We start from the raw sequence: 17993 nt of genomic DNA, 5'->3' as shown, positions 1-17993 counted from the left end.
CTCAGCGGAAAAGATTAATAAAAGCCAAATTTCCTTAGCAAACCAACAAAAATAACTTCATTTTTCTGCAAGGTGATTAATGCTCGACTGTCAGAAAGGTGGAAAAAAGTAAAATCTGGAACTAATAACATATTTTAGCCTTCCATAATTAGGTGAATGTATTTTAATTCACTTGATAGGTACTGGCCACAGAAATCCATTTTGTTTTCATTTGGCATGAGAGCAATAAACGAAGAGGAAACAGCAAAATCACAACTCATAAACGCGGATCACATCGAGAACACCCACCTCCCCACTACAACTCAGACTGCTCTGTGCATCAAGCCCCAGACCTACAACATTTCCGAAGTGGGGTAATACCAGATATTGGCGACACGACCCCCCCCCCCCCCCAAACCACCCTCCCTCGAGCATTTAAGGTAGGACACAAAAAATTATAAAACAGCTTTTCAAAAATATGTTCATTTTGAAGTGCACATCTTTCTGAAGAGTCTGATACATAAAACATATGTTTTTGAGGAAATGTAAGATGTTATTTGGTCTCAAGTGTGTCAAAGTGCAGCACCACACCTCTTCACACAGCATTCTTCTTCACAGTATTTCACTCTGTGGAATTCAAACATGTAATGTTTTGTAATGGATGCCATCAAACTATATTCAGGACAAGGGAAATTAAAATATCCTGTGGTTCCTCTCCTGTTCTGTCGGCCAATTTGACATTCTGCCCTTTTTTTTATTAAAAAAAAAAATAAGCCTCACAATTAATACTGGATGAGATTATTTGTAACCCGAAGAACAAGAACTCTTCAGAAAATTTGCACTCTTTATTGTCTATTACCTAATAACTTTCTGTTTTTTGTGTGACATAAAATTAAATATAGGATACAAAAAACAAGTAAAGACAAGAGACAAGCAAGACAGTACACATTTCTTCAATCCGTTAGTCCTAGCATTTTTTTTTTTCTCTCTAATCTTGCTACAGCTGTACATGGCCCTTTTCCTTTCTGGGAAAATCTATTACCTCATCAAAGTTTGTCACACGTGCTGCTACATGAAAAAATGAAATGTCGCCGTCCAATACTGAGAAAGCTGTTAATACAAATAGTACCCAAAACTGGTGTGGTCTCTTGATCTGATTATGTGTATTTTGTCACAGTGTGCTAAATAAAACAAAATAGTCCTGCCTAATATTGCAGCAATTGTAATACACACCAAACGAACAATACTGTTCTGGCACAAAAGGTCATTTTTATAACACAACAGAATATAATTCACGAAATACCAATATCAAATGCCCATTAGGCCTACTACAAGCAAAAAGTTTTATGTTAGTAAATACTTTCACATTTCATTCATATGCTCCAGCTTCTGAAGTAGGAGATCGAAAATTAGTAGTACGAAATTCTTATATAAATTTGGAATCACCATATTCTTCCATAATTTGTGTGATGTCCCCGTTTCTTCTCCTTCCTCATTCTAACAAACCATCCTGTCATCACTAAGTCTGTAACTATTCCTGAAAGTGTTAAAACTTATTCTTCTGTTAACCTCACTAATCCTGTCACAACCACTGGTTTAGTTAGCCCATGTTTATTCTCCGGTTAGGCATTATCACGTGTTCGTACAACACGTTTTCCGTGCTACTCCCAGAATAGTACTTAAGTGGCTGCTAGCTGGGGACTGTACAATCGACCCTTGCTAGTGTAGCGGTCTGGCCAAAAATTTTCTGTGAAAATTTTATTTTCTTTGATACACCGAGAAGATACTATGTAAGCTTTCTTACCTGTTATTCTTGTTAGTCGTTTATTTCCACTCTGGTAGTAGTCTGAATCTACAGATTTCACTAGTAATTATAACACTAATCATTCACAAACCCAGTAAACCACATAAACAGCGATTGACATTCACCCATTTGGCTTTATTCTGCTCAGCTCGTATAGCTCCGTCCCGTTTTGTCTGCAGGAAAGTTTATTTCTATATGTGACAGGGATTCCCCTGGCAGAGATATTACATACACTATGCATGCATTCAAAAATCAACTTATGATTCATTCAGAAATCAACTTAGAATATGTTCAAAAATGCTCAAAAACCAACACGGATGTGTTTCAAAATAATATGAATAATCGATAGACCAATGTGCGTGCTGGATGATAGGCACTTTGTGAAACAATGCCCCCCCCCCCAAAATTGCGGCCTGGGGCAGATACCCTAATTTGCCCCTACCCTAATTTGCCCCTCACCCCTTAGATCTGGGCCTGTTGCGCATGCATGAATCTGGCAGCTTAGGAGTACCAGTAAAATTTTTCCAGGTAGCATCTGGCTGCTTGCTGCTATTGCTTATACAGCTAACTGCCACACTTCCATAGCCAGAAGTGGGAGGAATTACTACTCATACATGACTCAACTGCGCTTGCGCATGAGCTTGCAGCTCAAACTAATCTAATGTGAACAGTTGTGATGTCACGCTTATTGGAGGCAATTTGTTGTTATGAAGCACTGCATAGTCTTCCTAAAGCCTTTGACACATTTTGCTGTTGACAGATACTTCTGTGAGTACTGTGTTTTGTTGTCGTATATGGTGCATTTCTTTTGCAACTTTGTTTTATTTTTTTTCCTCATTCATGAGTAGGGAGGTACAGTAATATCCTTTGTTAGAGTATTGGTTCTTACCAGTAAAAGTTACAAAAAGTTAAATGGAAACTAAAACAATGAAAAATTCCCAGAATTCAAAAAATTTCCCACGTTTTTCCCAGTTTTCTCCCAGATGAAAAATTTACAGGGTTTTTTCCTGGATTTCCCAGGTCATATATACCCTGTACTATTCTTTGTAGGCTGACTGCATTTCCCTGGTAACCTACCAATAAATCAAAGTCTGCTACCTGATTTACCGACAACTGAGCAAATGTGGTTATTCTACTTCATGCCCCTACATGTTATACCCAGATATTTGTACGAGTTTAGCGATTCCAATCGTGACTCCCTGATGATATATTCACAGGATATTATTTTTCTTTGTTTTGTGAAGTGCACAATTTTACATTTTTGAACATTTAAAGCAAGTTGCCAATGGTTGCACCACTTCGAAAAGTTATCAAGGTCTGACGGAATATTTGTAGAGCTTTCTTCATGCTGCACTTCCCTGCAAGTAAAGTCTGAGGTTACAATTAACACTGAAGTCTGGCGTGCACGAAATAGTGGTCAACGGCTGGCGACACTACACGGGTGTCGTGTGCATAGTATCGCTCAGTGGCAGGCGACAACACTTTAGTATCTTTTTCATTCTGTTGGTGTTTTTGTTTAGGTAACAATAAGTTACACACGTCAACAAGTTTTTTGTTTTTACAAGTACTTGTGCACTTTTATCATGGCAGACGAAAGAGACGATACGATTATTTACGATGAATGCACGGACATCTTGTCTGATGTTCCAAATGACTTGGCCGATTGGCAAGAAGACATTGGTTATCAAAAAAATGAAAGTGAAGCAGAATTGTCGGAAGATAGTGAAATACGTCCAACAAGAATTCAGTGAGTGCTACAGTTGCCAACTGATTCGGATGAATCATACGGAGAAGACAAACTTACTTTTAAATTTGTCAGTGTACAACAACAAGTTAGCCATGCCTATGATTGTCTTGTCATGGAAACTGACAGGTTTAGTTACTACATTTGTTGGAAAGGTTCTAGAAAAGTACAGAGCATATGCAAAGGAAACTGCATACGACACAGTAGTGCAAACAATTCTAGACTACTGTTCCAGCACTTGGGGTCCTAATCAAGGAGGGATAGAAGGAGACAGGACACATCCAGAAACATACTATAACTATAGCTGGTTGGTATGAAACAGTACACTCACAGAACTTAACTGGATATCCCAGAATAAGGGTGATGACATTTTCGCAAGACCCAATCAAGTAAATTTAGAAAACTGGTATTTGCAGAAGACTGTGTGGCAATTCCGCTGCCACCGGCAAGTATCTTCTATAGGGATCATAAGACTAAGATCGTATAGTTTAGAGCATGTTGTAATGACTGAATTATGAAAGACAAAAACACACAACATCCAAGTACAAATATCAGATGTAAGTCTTGTACCTTTTAAGGTGCACAGTGCAAGCAGCTTTCATCAGCTCATTAAGAGTTAATATGCATTGAGAAATTGCTGACTTCATGTGCACCAATTGTGAATTGCAGGTAAAAAGCAACACAGTCATGCATCATCAATAAGCAAACAGCCTCAAATGCCACACAAGTCAGAGTTCAATAGATCAAGCAACATCCCCCTCAATCCGTGAAGAAGCAATAAAAAGGAGACCAGCAAGTCAATCCATAGTCTCCTTTTCCCTATCATTTCTGTATCTACCTCCTTAGCCTAACTTCGAAGTCATTCTGTACTGTCTCCAACCAGGTTATGACAATGCCCAGAAGAATATAGACAGTTGTATGTCTCTCACTTGATATGCAAATGGAATAAGGCAGAAAGCTGCTATTATTTGTGCACAGTACCCTCCACCACACACTTCAAAATGGCTTCCTAAGTTTATATGTAAATTTGGAAGTGGACTAAAGACTAAGGTGGAGCTCCCTGGATTCTTTTATTAACATTTGTCATAGCCATTTTATATTGTCACACACTTATCTCTGTCAGCTTTTAATGAAAAAGTCCCTCTTCACTTTGTTTCATTTACTACTTCAACATGAGAAAGTAAATACACTCATGGAAATTGAAATAAGAACACCGTGAATTCATTGTTCCAGGAAGGGGAAACTTTATTGACACATTCCTGGGGTCAGATACATCACATGATCACACTGACAGAACCACAGGCACATAGACACAGGCAACAGAGCATGCACAATGTCGGCACTAGTACAGTGTATATCCACCTTTCGCAGCAATGCAGGCTGCTTTTCTCCCATGGAGACGATCATAGAGATGCTGGATGTAGTCCTGTGGAACGGCTTGCCATGCCATTTCCACCTGGCGCCTCAGTTGGACCAGCGTTCGTGCTGGACGTGCAGACCGCGTGAGACGATGCTTCATCCAGTCCCAAACATGCTCAATGGGGGACAGATCCGGAGATCTTGCTGGCCAGGGTAGTTGACTTACACCTTCTAGAGCACGTTGGGTGGCACGGGATACATGCGGACATGCATTGTCCTGTTGGAACAGCAAGTTCCCTTGCCGGTCTAGGAATGGTAGAACGGTGGGTTCGATGACGGTTTGGATGTACCGTGCACTATTCAGTGTCCCCTCGACGATCACCAGTGGTGTACGGCCAGTGTAGGAGATCGCTCCCCACACCATGATGCCGGGTGTTGGCCCTGTGTGCCTCGGTCGTATGCAGTCCTGATTGTGGCGCTCACCTGCACGGCGCCAAACACGCATACGACCATCATTGGCACCAAGGCAGAAGCGACTCTCATCGCTGAAGACGACACGTTTCCATTCGTCCCTCCATTCACGCCTGTCGCGACACCACTGGAGGCGGGCTGCACGATGTTGGGGCGTGAGCGGAAGACGGCCTAACGGTGTGTGGGACCGTAGCCCAGCTTCATGGAGACGGTTGCGAATGGTCCTCGCCGATAGCCCAGGAGCAACAGTGTCCCTAATTTGCTGGGAAGTGGCGGTGCGGTCCCCTACGGCACTGCGTAGGATCCTACGGTCTTGGCGTGCATCCGTGCGTCGCTGCGGTCCGGTCCCAGGTCGACGGGCACGTGCACCTTCCGCCGACCACTGGCGACAACATCGATGTACTGTGGAGACCTCACGCCCCACGTGTTGAGCAATTCGGCGGTACGTCCACCCGGCCTCCCGCATGCCCACTATACACCCTCGCTCAAAGTCCGTCAACTGCACATACGGTTCACGTCCACGCTGTCGCGGCATGCTACCAGTGTTAAAGACTGCGATGGAGCTCCGTATGCCACGGCAAACTAGCTGACACTGACAGCGGCGGTGCACAAATGCTGCGCAGCTAGCGCCATTCGACGGCGAACACCGCGGTTCCTGGTGTGTCCGCTGTGCCGTGCGTGTGATCATTGCTTGTACAGCCCTCTCGCAGTGTCCGGAGCAAGTATGGTGGGTGTGACACACCGGTGTCAATGTGTTCTTTTTTCCATTTCCAGGAGTGTACATTCCAATGCGCATAATGTCAAAGATCAGGAACTCTCGTCAAATTAAATTAGCTTCTGTGAAATATTCTTTGAAAAATACAAAAATTATATAACTGGCAACTATACCACACCTTCTACAAAGCACTGATTTACTGATCTGAGAAATCATGACTTAACTCACAAGAATAATACAGGATAATAATTAAGTCCGTGAAATATTTCAGACAATTAGCAGAGGTATATAGCCAAGAACAATTGAACAAATCATACAATATGTGAAAGACAAACTCTCAAAGTTCTTTTACACTATTTATAAAGTTGTGTGTTCATTCTTCACCACAAAACTAACTGGTATTCAAATTCTGTCCTCCACTATTAATAAGATCAGGAGTGGCAGTAAAGACAGCTGCTGTGACAAAATGGAATCCCACAAGAACATTGCTGGTTGCCATGTCTGGAGTGCGTGGAGGTCACTCGGGTAGTGTCAAGTCAGCCATCGCAACATGGCCTATCCAGTGATGTGATGTCATCTTGTGCAAGCAATCATATACAGAATTATGGAAATGGGGAGTGGTTTCACCTTGTTAAAAAATGAAATTCCTGCTATCAGTTTCAAGTTGTGGCACGAGTCAAAACTGCACCATGTTGGGACATGTGATACCACTGACAGCTCTATTGTTTGTGGTGCCCCTGCCAGTGGCTTTCCAAACTAACTTACTGGCACCAATGTTTTTAAGAAATAAAATGAAAGAACAAAGAAAGAAGAGTTGAAAGTTCATCTTTCACATACCGTATAAATTGTTACATTGTGTTTAGCCATTTACTTATGCCAATATTTTAAAATTTTTCATGGACTACAATAAAAGTAACATTTTTTATTAATGTTGTGAAAGTCATTGTTTAGTCCTCCACTATTAATAAGATAAGGCTATATGAACAAATTAGTTTAAGTCTTATAAACCAACACAAGATACTTAACCAATTCCACAATACAACCTACGCCCCACAATGGACACTGATTAAACATGCGTCATTTACGCAAACTGTTGAAAAACATATGCTAAATGGCAACAGCAGGGATTGCCATTGGTAAAAAAACTCACCTGTTCACGACTATACCCAAGATCCATTATATTACGGACATAGTCCCTGAATTCATCTTCAGACACCAATGTTGCTTCTAAGTCACCCATTTCCTCGTGTAAAAACTCAGGCGGTATGTTGATTGGAGAATTTGAAGAGGAACCACTCCTGTCACAGAAATTTCACATAGTGAAAGATGACTTTTTTACATAAAAAACCCAGCAATATTAAAATCCTTTCATTGTATTAAATATCCTTAATTTAAATCATAATATGTTTAAGATTTTAAATGCAGGATTTGCTATCTAGCACATAAAGCTTTTAAAGTCCTGATGAGTAAACAGGATAGAGTAACAGCTGACTATTACTAGCCAGCCAACCAATGCTAATGGATTCCATGAAAACATACTGAACAAATTAATACCTAAGAAACATCACACAAATCTACATGGGAACGCAACACAGAATGTTAAAGGAGTCACGACTCCTTATTTTGGTAATTTATCACAAGAGCTAGCTAACATTCTTAAACTGTTTAAAGTCAAAATCACATTTAAAATCAACAACAACTTAAAATTTAAATTAAAAAATAATTTAAAACAGAAAGTTAGTAAATATGATAAAGCTGGCATCTACAGAATTTATCATAATAGTTTTAATGCAAACTAGATTGGTCAGGCTGATGGGTCCATCAAGTTGTGGTATAAGGAATACAGGGACACTTTTTAGCTTAACAATTTTGAAGAGTCAGCCACAGCCATGCATATCCAATAAACTGACCACCCTTTGCTGGGAATTGAAGACTCACAATTCTGTACATACAAGATAATGGTCGGAAACAGGATCTACTGGAACTGTTAGAGATTATGACACACATTACAAAAAATGAACACACTTTACATGAATAGATTATAGGAGAGACAACTTTTTTAAAAAAATTGTAGCTCTATGGTAATAACAAAATTTGTGGTTAGCTACTTTATAGCCACTGTCAGTATTCAGTGCATGGTGTAATTCAAACTCCCAAGAAACTCCGTAGGAGTGTGAATTATCTTTGATGATTGATGAATGTCAGATTACTTGATTACTGTTACGCTACATGTGTGTGTGTATCCAAATGTGTCTTTTAGTCGAGATATTGACTGTACATGCAAATAGATGTTGCTGTGACACTGCTCACATTTACAAACTGCATATGCCATCTTATTTTATTTTGCTGAGTGGACAAATGATGTTGAAGCACGTTACGAAGACACTGTTAGGGGAAGGGACCATGATTTTTTTAGTATTTATAACTATACTTTTATCACAAAGAGCAATTCTGATTATGAATGCTCGCCACTTCCAAACATGTCAATTCTAGTGTTTCTGCATTTTTAAAGGTGGTTTAGCCTCCATTTTAACACCTAACAACTGTGACCTCACATAAATCATGGGTAAATTCAAAGTCCAAATAAATGTTTCAATTTATTTCTCTACTGACCACAATTTTTGTGAATAATCATTTATCAGTATGTAAATATTAGTAGGAAATAAGAGTAAAGATTGGTTGGTTGGATGGAGACGGGACCAAACGACACGGTCATCAGTCCCTCCGACCTTAGATTAACTAAAACTGATAAAATCCCACATTAAAAGAGGGAACTAAAATATCCATAAAATGATAAACTATTGACAGGGAATGAAGGAAAAGGACAGAAGAAGAGGTGACAGAAAGAAAGTGACTAATGACAGGGCTGTGAAGGAAGAAGCACAGGAGACAAGAGAGATGTGCAAGACATAACAGACCCCATAAGGAAAGGAGTGGGAGGGCTGAGGGCTGGAGTGAACCACCAAGCCCAGTTGAAGCCAATCCAGTCGGGGCAAAGGGGGAACAAGAGGGCTTGCCATCCCCTCCACTCACCGATAAGGTGGAAGGTCCCTCCCTTAAATAAATTGATATAAAAAACCCATCACGAATAAAATGTAAAACGAGATCCGCTGTTGAGGCATTGTCAGCCAACAACAGGGGTAGCGAGTCTGGAAAGCTAAAAGCCTGTCGCAGGGTGGCTAAGTTGGGGCAGTCCAATAAGATGTGAGCCACAGTCAACATCGATCCACAATAACAGAGACGGGGAGTCCTCACGACGGAGGAGATAACCGTGAGTCAACCAAGTATGGCTGATTCGGAGCCGACATAGGACGACAGAAGCCTTACGAGAGGCCCAGGAGGACGACCGCCGCGGAGTTATAGAATCCTTAATGGCCCTGAGCTTGTTTGGCGAAGGAAGTGTGTGCCAATCTGCATCCCAAAGGCCCAAAACTTGACAATGTAATGACGAGCGAAGGTCTGTTTCCGGAATGCCTATAGCAAGAGACGGCCTGGTAGTTGCTAACTTAGCCAGTCGATCGGCAAGTTCATTGCCAGGAATCCCAACATGGCCTGGAGTCCAAATGAAAACCACCGAACATCCACATTGAGCAAGGAGAGAAAGAGTCCTGGATAGAGATGACCAACAGGTGGTGAGGGAAGCACTGACCAATAGCGTGCAAACCGCTCAATGAGTCACTACAGATAGTGAAGGATAGTCCTGAGCAGGAACAGATATGGTCCAGTGTGCGCAAGATGGCTACCAATTCTGCAGTAAAAACACTACAGCAATCGGGCAAGGAACGAAGTTGTGTGTGTCATGTATAGGTGTCAGCAAAACCAGTGCAGCAAGAAACCATGGAGCCATCAGTATAAATCACTTCTGAACCCTGTAATGTACTGAGGAGACAGTACAATTGGTGGCGAAGAGCCATTGGAGGGACAGAATCCCTAGAATCGATTGAGAGATCAAGACAGAGCTGTAGCCGAGAGACGCGCCAAGGAGGGGTACGTGCGTGAGAAGAGAAGAGAGGCGGTAAAGGGAACTGCTGGAGTTCAGAAAAGAGCGACTGAATGCGGACAGCCACGGTAAGCCCACATCGTTGCCACCGCTGTGGCAGGGTGATCTCTGTGTCTAGATAAAGGAGACCATAATTAGGGTGCTTCGGGGTGCAGCGAATGTGGAGCGCATAAGATATCAGTTGTTGTTGGCGCAAAACTTGCAGTGGTAGAAACCCTGCCTCTGCGAGAAAGCTAAGTAAGGGGCTAGTCCGGAAAGCACCAGTCGCAGTCCACAGTGGTGGATGAGGTCTAGGATCTGCAGCGTCGAAGGCAATGCAGAATCATAGACAGGACTTCCATAGTCTAAATGAGACTGGACCAATGCTTTATACAATCGCAAGAGAACAGAGTGGTCTGCACCCCAGGTGGTATTGCACAGACACCTAAGAACATTGAGATGGGACCAGCACGTCCTCTTTAGCTGGTGAAGATGAGGGAGCCATGTCAACCGGGCATCGAAGACCAGACCCAAGAAGTGATGGGTGTCCTCTACCTCGAGGGGTTGGCCATTGAGGAACAGTTCCGGATGGGGATGGACTGTACGGCGACAGCAAAAATGCACGAGAAATGTCTTGGACACCGAAAACTGAAAGCCATGGGAGAGAGCCCATGAGTGGGCCCTGTAGGTGCCCCCTGTAGATGGTGTTCTGCAGCACCCATTACGGAGGAAGCGATGTAGATACAAAAATCGCCAGCATACAAAGAGGGGGACACTGTCTGCCCAACAGCTGTCACCAGACCATTAATGGCTAGGAGAAAGAGAAGGATGCTCAGCACAGAAACCTGCAGAACCCCATATTCTTGCCAATAGGGAGTGCTATACGAGCAGCCAACTGGGACCCAAAGAGCGACAAGAAAGGAAGTTACAGATAAAAATGGGCAGAGCACCAAGAAGGCCCCATTCGTGAAGGGTGGTGAGGATGTGGTGGTGCCAGGTGGTGTCACAGGCTTTCTGCACCTCAAAGAAGACTGCAAGGAGGTGTTGCCAATGGGCAAAAGCCAACCGGATAACAGACTCCAGGTGCATGAAATTATCTACCGTAGAGCGGCCACAGCAAAAACCACTTTGAGTCGATGACAAAAGGTTGCAGAATTCAAGGATCCTAAACAGCCGCCGACTCACCATGCGTTCAAGGAGCTTGCAAAGGGTGTTAGTAAGGCTAATTGAACAGTAGCTATCCAACTGAAGAGGCAGCTTCCCTGGCTTCAACACCGGAATAACAATGCTTTCCTGCCACTGGGTAGGAAGGTAGGAAAGACTCCCTCAATCCACAGATGGTTGAAGATGGTCAGTATACGATGGTGGCCAGCCACCGATAAGTATTGGAGCATTTAGTTATGTGTCCGATCCAGTCCAGGAGCCGTGTCAGGACAAAGGGCGAGGGCACTGGCAAAGTACCAGTCGCTGAATGGAGCATTATATGGCTCCGAGCAGCAAGAAACAAACGACAAAGGCAGTCATTCTGAGCACTCTTTCAGGAGAAAGAACGTGGGCGGATACTGAGGCGATGCCAAAGCTTGAGCAAAGTGTTGAGTGAAGTTTTCTGCTACACAGTCCGGATTGGTAAGGACAACACCATGCACAGAAATACCTGCAACCATGGTGGGAGGACACTGGCCACAAATTCGCTTGAGTTTTGCTCAGACTTGTCAAGAGGGGGTGTGTGGTCCTATGGCAGCTACATACCGTTCCCAGCAAATCCGTTTCTGAAATTTGATTAGATAGCAGGCCCGGGTGCAGAGTCATTTAAAGACCAGAAGAAGAGCAGTAGAAGGATGTAGCTTAAAGTGTTGAAGAGCACGGCAGCAGTCTTTTATGGCTGCAGCAATTTTCGGAGTATAGCAAGCGACCATCTTCCGGCGTGGGGAACCTGAGGAAGAAGGGATTGCTGAAACAGCTGCTGAAAGGATGGCAGCAGTTAAAGTCTGAGTAGATTCATCAACTCATCAACACTGTCATGTGGCAATACAGGGGGGGGGGGGGGGGGGAAGCAGAGGAGAAGGCACCCCAATCAGCCTTAGATATGGCCCACCTGGGAGGGAGACGGAGCGAGAGACACTGAACGAAGGTAAAAACAATTGGATAATGGTCGCTGTCACTTAATTCATCGTGCACTCCCCACTGAATGGAGGGAAGAAGGCTTGGACTGCAGATGGAGAGGTCAATGGTAGAGAAAGTGCCGTGCGCCACACTTAAGTGTGTGCGAGTGCCTGTGTTTAGTAAACAGAGGTCAAGCCCTGCCAGAACAGCTTCAACTGTCCTGCCCAGGGCAGTAGTCATATGACTACCCCAAAGAGGGTTGTGGACATTAAAGTCCCCTAATAGCAGGAAGGGAGAAAGGAGTTGTTAAAGAATGGTGGTGAGGGCATGGGATGTGGGCGGCCTGTCAGGTGGGAGGTAGAGATAACAGATTATGATTGGAGTGGCCAGATGGACCCTGACAGCAATTGCTTCCAGAGTGGTATGGAGGGGAACCCATTTACTAACAATGTCCTTGCGGACCAAGGTGTAAACGCCACCAGAAGCCTGAAAAGGGCCAGTTTGGTTCTGACAGGGAGTGTGGAACCCACGAAGGATGGGGGAGTAAGAATTGACAAAATGGGTCTCCAGGAGTGCAATACAAGCAGCAGAGTAGAAGGAAAGAAGGGTCTGCAATTCTGGAAGGTGATGCAAATACCCATTACAATTCCACTGGAGGATTCTCAAGCCAGAGTCAGTCACACCACCGAGTTGCCATCCATCACCGATAAGGGTGGGGTAATATCCATATAGGTGGGGTCAGACACTGTGGGTTCATTGACTGGACGACGGGAAGGCTACACCTCAGGGGGTTTCGGAGGGGCCTTCCACTTGTTCTTACATTTCTGCTTCTTCTATTGAGAAGGAAGAGAAAGGCAGCGAGGGCAGGCATGGAATTACACTGGGAAATCTTGGCGCCCACCGCCAGCGGATCACGCTGCTGATGTGGAGCCGTAGATCGCCGTTCAGGGGGGATGCCGGGAAGAGGAGTCCCGGGAGGGAGCTCCAGTACCGACAGCCGCTGAAGGAGGGGAGCACTTTTCCAGCAGGGGAGGGAGAGCAGCACCCAAAGGGGTGGGTATGGGTACTGACGGGGACGGGGAGGGGAAGGGAGAGGGAGAGGGGGAAGGGGAGGGGGAGAGGGGGAGAGGGGGATGGGGAGGGGGAGGGGGAGGAGGAAGCTGAAGGCATGGGGAGAATGGGGTGGGGCTTGGAAAAGGAGGGGGTAGGAGGGGGCATGGACGTAACGGAAGCAAAAGTAGAAGACACAGACATGGAATGGAGCCGGTCATACTTTTGACGTACCTCAGTGTAGGTGAGCCGATCTAAGGTTTTGTACTCTTGAATTCTCTCTTTCACAAACACCCGGCATAAAGGCGAGCGTGGTGAATGCTCCCCATGACAATTTACACACACTGGTGGGGGAGCACAGGCACTCCCCTCATGGAGGGGGCGCCCACAGTCACTGCAGAGGGGATCAGTGGTGCAGCGGGAAGACGTGCCCAAACCGTAAGCATTTAAAGCTTCTCATCAGTGATGGAATACAAGGTTTTACATCACACCGATACACCATTACCTTGACCTTCTCTGGGAGGACATCCCCCTCGAAGGATCATGAGACCCAGAAAATATTAGATACAGGCTCCCAGGTAGATGCCATTTTCCTTGACTTCCGGAAGGCGTTCGATACAGTTCCGCACTGTCGCCTGATAAACAAAGTAAGAGCCTACGGAATATCAGACCAGCTGTGTGGCTGGATTGAAGAGTTTTTAGCAAACAGAACACAGCATGTTGTTCTCAACGGAGAGACGTCAGCAGACGTTAAGTAACCTCTGGCGTGCCACAAGGGAGTGTTATGGGATCATTGCTTTTCACAATATACATAAATGACCTAGTAGATAGTGTCGGAAGTTCCATGCGGCTTTTCGCGGATGATGCTGTAGCATACAGAGAAGTTGCAGCATTAGAAAATTGCAGCGAAATGCAGGAAGATCTGCAGCAGATAGGCACTTGGTGCAGGGAGTGGCACCTATCCCTTAACATAGACAAATGGAATGTATTGCGAATACATAGAATGAAGGATCCTTTATTGTATGATTATATGATAGCGGAACAAACACTGGTAGCAGTTACTTCTGTAAAATATCTGGGAGTATGCCTACGGAACGATTTGAAGTGGAATGATCATATAAAATTAATTGTTGGTAAGGCGGGTGCCAGGTTGAGATTCATTGGGCGAGTCCTTAGAAAATGTAGTCCATCAACAAAGGAGGTGACTTACAAAACACTCGTTCAACCTATACTTGAGTATTGCTCATCAGTGTGGGATCCGTACCAGGTCAGGTTGACAGAGGAGATAGAGAAGATCCAAAGAAGAGCGGCGCGTTTCGCCACAGGATTATTTGGTAAGCATTAACGGAGATGTTTAGTAAACTCAAGTGGCAGACTCTGCAAGAGAGGTGCTCTGCATCGTGGTGTAGCTTGCTATCCAGGTTTCGAGAGGGTGCTTTTCTGGATGAGGTATCGAATATATTGCTTCCCCCTACTTATACCTCCCGAGGAGATCGCGAATGTAAAATTAGAGAGATTCAAGCGCGCACGGAGGCTCTCCGGCAGTCGTTCTTCCCGCAAACCATACGCGACTGGAACAGGAAAGGGAGGTAATGACAGTGGCACGTAAAGTGTCCTCCACCACACACTGTTGGGTGGCTTGCGGAGTATAAATGTAGATGTAGAAGTAGTGGTGCGATTGTTTGGAGGGCCTCGCTGCACACAGCAGATAAAACGAACCCCTCGCCGCTCAAGGTTAGCATGGAGCTCCTCGTCAGTTTGGAGAAGATGATCTTGGTGGAAAATAATGCCCTGTACTGAGTTCAAAGATTGGTGGGGCGTGACAGAGACTGAGACGTCACCGAGACGGTCACAAGTACGCAGGGCATCAGATTGGGCAGCAGAAGATATCTTTATGAGCAAAGCACCAGATTGCATTTTACTCATCAATTCCATTTCGCCATACTCATCTTCAATCGTCTCCACGAAAAACAAAGGCTTGGTCATGGCAAAACTTCCGCCATCTGTCTTGGTACAAACCAGGTACCGAAGGAAAGGTTTCAACCCAAGCCGGCGAGCTTGACCCTCCTCCCAGGGGGTGGCCAAGGAGGGGAAGGCCGAAGGATCAGAAAAAGGAGTGTCATGTCACGTCTGCTACCACTCTTAGAGACTGCCACAGAAAGGCCAGGATGGTGAAGCTTTTGTCGCTTCATGTGCAAGGCGTCTGCCCACCCAATCCGATCAGGGGCTTGCACTGTGGGCACCACCCAGCCACAGCAAGGGCCGTCTGGCACGGGGCCATTGCTGGGAGTTCTGGTGCCCCAAAGTGATGAGCATCAACTCCTGGGCATACACGAGGCGTTAACAGCTCATGTACTAGCAGTGCGATCCCTGTGGTTTCAGGGGGCTCAGCCAAGTGGGTACTTAACAGCCCCACCACATGGTCTGGCTACCGTGCTGGTGACCTAGCAGGAGGGGGGCCAGGGGGCAAAGGGAAAGGGAGGGGGAGGGAGAACCTGCACCATGGGAGCTAGGTAGGGAGTTCATCCCAAAATGGCTGACACTGAACGGAAAATTTTGTGAATGGAGGTCAAACCCCAAGGGAACCAAAAACACGGAAAAGGAGATGGAAACAGCAAACTAAACAATAGCACAGACCAAAACAAAGCCAGGAGGATAGCCAGGTCGACATAAAGAAGTCAACCAAGAGGGAAAAGAGGGGGTAGGGACAAAGGAGTAAGGATAGGGAGGGAGAGGAACAGGGACAGTAATGTAGCCTGAAAAGGAAAGGAGACTGTAATAGCTCGGGGACCAGTGCGTGCCACACACGTACCCACAAAAGGACTGTGTGCCCCCTGGTGGGAAATAAGAGTGAAAGGTAAAGTTGTACTGCACTGCGGACTGGGCTAAATAGAGGGGCAGGTCCTAATTGGTCCTAACTAGCCAGGTATTTCTGATGAAAATTTTTTTCACCTCTAGGATTCTAAACTGTCCTCAGAGTCAAGCCCCACTGCACAGGATTGCACAAGTGATCTCGGCTACTAATGTGCATTTTGAATCTGACTGTACAGCATTACTCAATTTCTGTATTACTATTTTATGTTACTGAAAATATCACTTGACCTGGAGATTGACACTTTAATTCTTTATGGGCAGCCTACACTTACAAATTATGACGGCTCAAGAAATGAACATGTTAGCCCGAACAGACTACACAGGACAGCACACTCCACTGCCATATTGAATGTTGTTTAAAACACTGGGTAAGTTTGAGGTATATCATTCTTTAGACCAATGTCATATTTCTTACAATGAGGAGCAGGATCTACGAAGCCAATTAATATATTTAAATACAGTATAATGTTTGAAACCTTCAGAGTTTCTTTGTTCTTTCCATGTTCTACCTTCTTTATTTCTACTTCATAGTTTAACTGCTTATTAAACTCTCTTTCATTAACATATTACTACTTTTAATTAAACCAATAGTTATTCAGAACTTCTATACAAGAATTAGAAACACCAACTGTCCTCCTGTGCCTCCACATCCAATGCTCAAACAAAACTTTTTCCAATCAATTCAAGATTACAGATTTTCAGCAGTACACCAACTGAAAGATCTGCCTTTACTTTCGACAAGATAACATCATTGTAAGATTTTTTTTGTCAACGTCTCTAAACAGAGTTTCTTAATCAAGTTATTTGTCTTTGGAAAAAACTGAGTTGACTTCGATGTATTAATACCTTGTTTATGATACCTATGCTTATAAACCTGTGAAAATTTTCAAGGTAAACAATGCTTTATGGCTACTTATGAATACCACATGAATATAATTTTTTTGTGTATTTGCGTGCATGCAATTTTAAAGATAGAGAGATTACCTTCAGCACAGTAAACAGACACACATACTTTTCTTTTGGTATTAAAACTACAAGGTATTGACTTTTCTGTTGGTAGACAGATTCTAAGGTGCACAAATTAGAAAGTCTTATCACTCTTACCTCTTACAATAAACTTATTCACTGAAGAAGTTCTATAATGTCTAGGATTATCACAAACAATTAATTAATGTGGAGTTATTGTACTTTGAAGTTCAATGTCAGTTGGCAACAGGGAGAAGGTTAGATGGGTGGGTTGTTTGGGGGAAGAGACCAAACAGTGAGGTCATCGGTCTCATTGGATTAGGGAAGGATGGGGAAGGAAGTCAGCCATGTCTTCTCAAAGGAACCATATCGGCATTTGCCTGGAGTGATTTAGGAAAATCACAGAAAACTTAAATCACGATGGCCGGACACGGGATTGAACTATCATCCTCCCAAATGCGAGTCCATTGTGCTAACCATTGCGTCACCTCGCTCAGTGAGACGGTTAGATTTAGTATCAATGTCACTTGGAAACAGAGACAAGGTTAGATTTAGTATAACTGACAATGAAGCCAATTAACATTGAGCACAAGCTCAGATAGAGGTAGAATGGGAGGGAAATTACAGATGTGCGTTTCAAAGGAACCATGACACAATGTAGGGAAATGACAGAATCCGGATGGGCAGACGGGGGTCTGAACCCTGGTCCTGAATCTGAGTAGAGTATTCCAATTACTGTGCCATCTTACTCAATGCAATTTGGGATAGCCAGAATAGTTACAATAAAGGATATCAAGGGAGCACAATAAAAGCCACAGGTGAAGAGTGGCATTGTAGCCTAACAACATACATTTGGACATGGATCAAAATGAGACTTACAGAAGTTGTACTTTCAGATTTTGGAGAAGTTAGTAACCATGAAAAACATAAAATTTTAAACTGTATTAAA

General features: G+C 44.1%; 1 protein-coding gene across 2 annotated transcripts in view; it reads right to left on the bottom strand.

Moving 5' to 3' along the window:
- Positions 1-17993, bottom strand: part of LOC126183906 (UV excision repair protein RAD23 homolog A-like) — a 152842-nt gene that overhangs the window by 79440 nt on the left and 55409 nt on the right. For both annotated transcript variants that reach the window (XM_049926248.1, XM_049926249.1), the window contains exon 4: positions 7223-7370. In XM_049926248.1, coding sequence (XP_049782205.1) covers positions 7223-7370 — 148 coding nt within the window. The remainder of the gene's footprint in view (positions 1-7222; positions 7371-17993) is intronic.

The sequence above is a fragment of the Schistocerca cancellata genome, chromosome 4, assembly GCF_023864275.1.
Source record: "Schistocerca cancellata isolate TAMUIC-IGC-003103 chromosome 4, iqSchCanc2.1, whole genome shotgun sequence".
In the NCBI taxonomy this organism is placed as follows: domain Eukaryota; kingdom Metazoa; phylum Arthropoda; class Insecta; order Orthoptera; family Acrididae; genus Schistocerca; species Schistocerca cancellata.
This window is presented reverse-complemented; position numbering and strand designations above follow the sequence as displayed.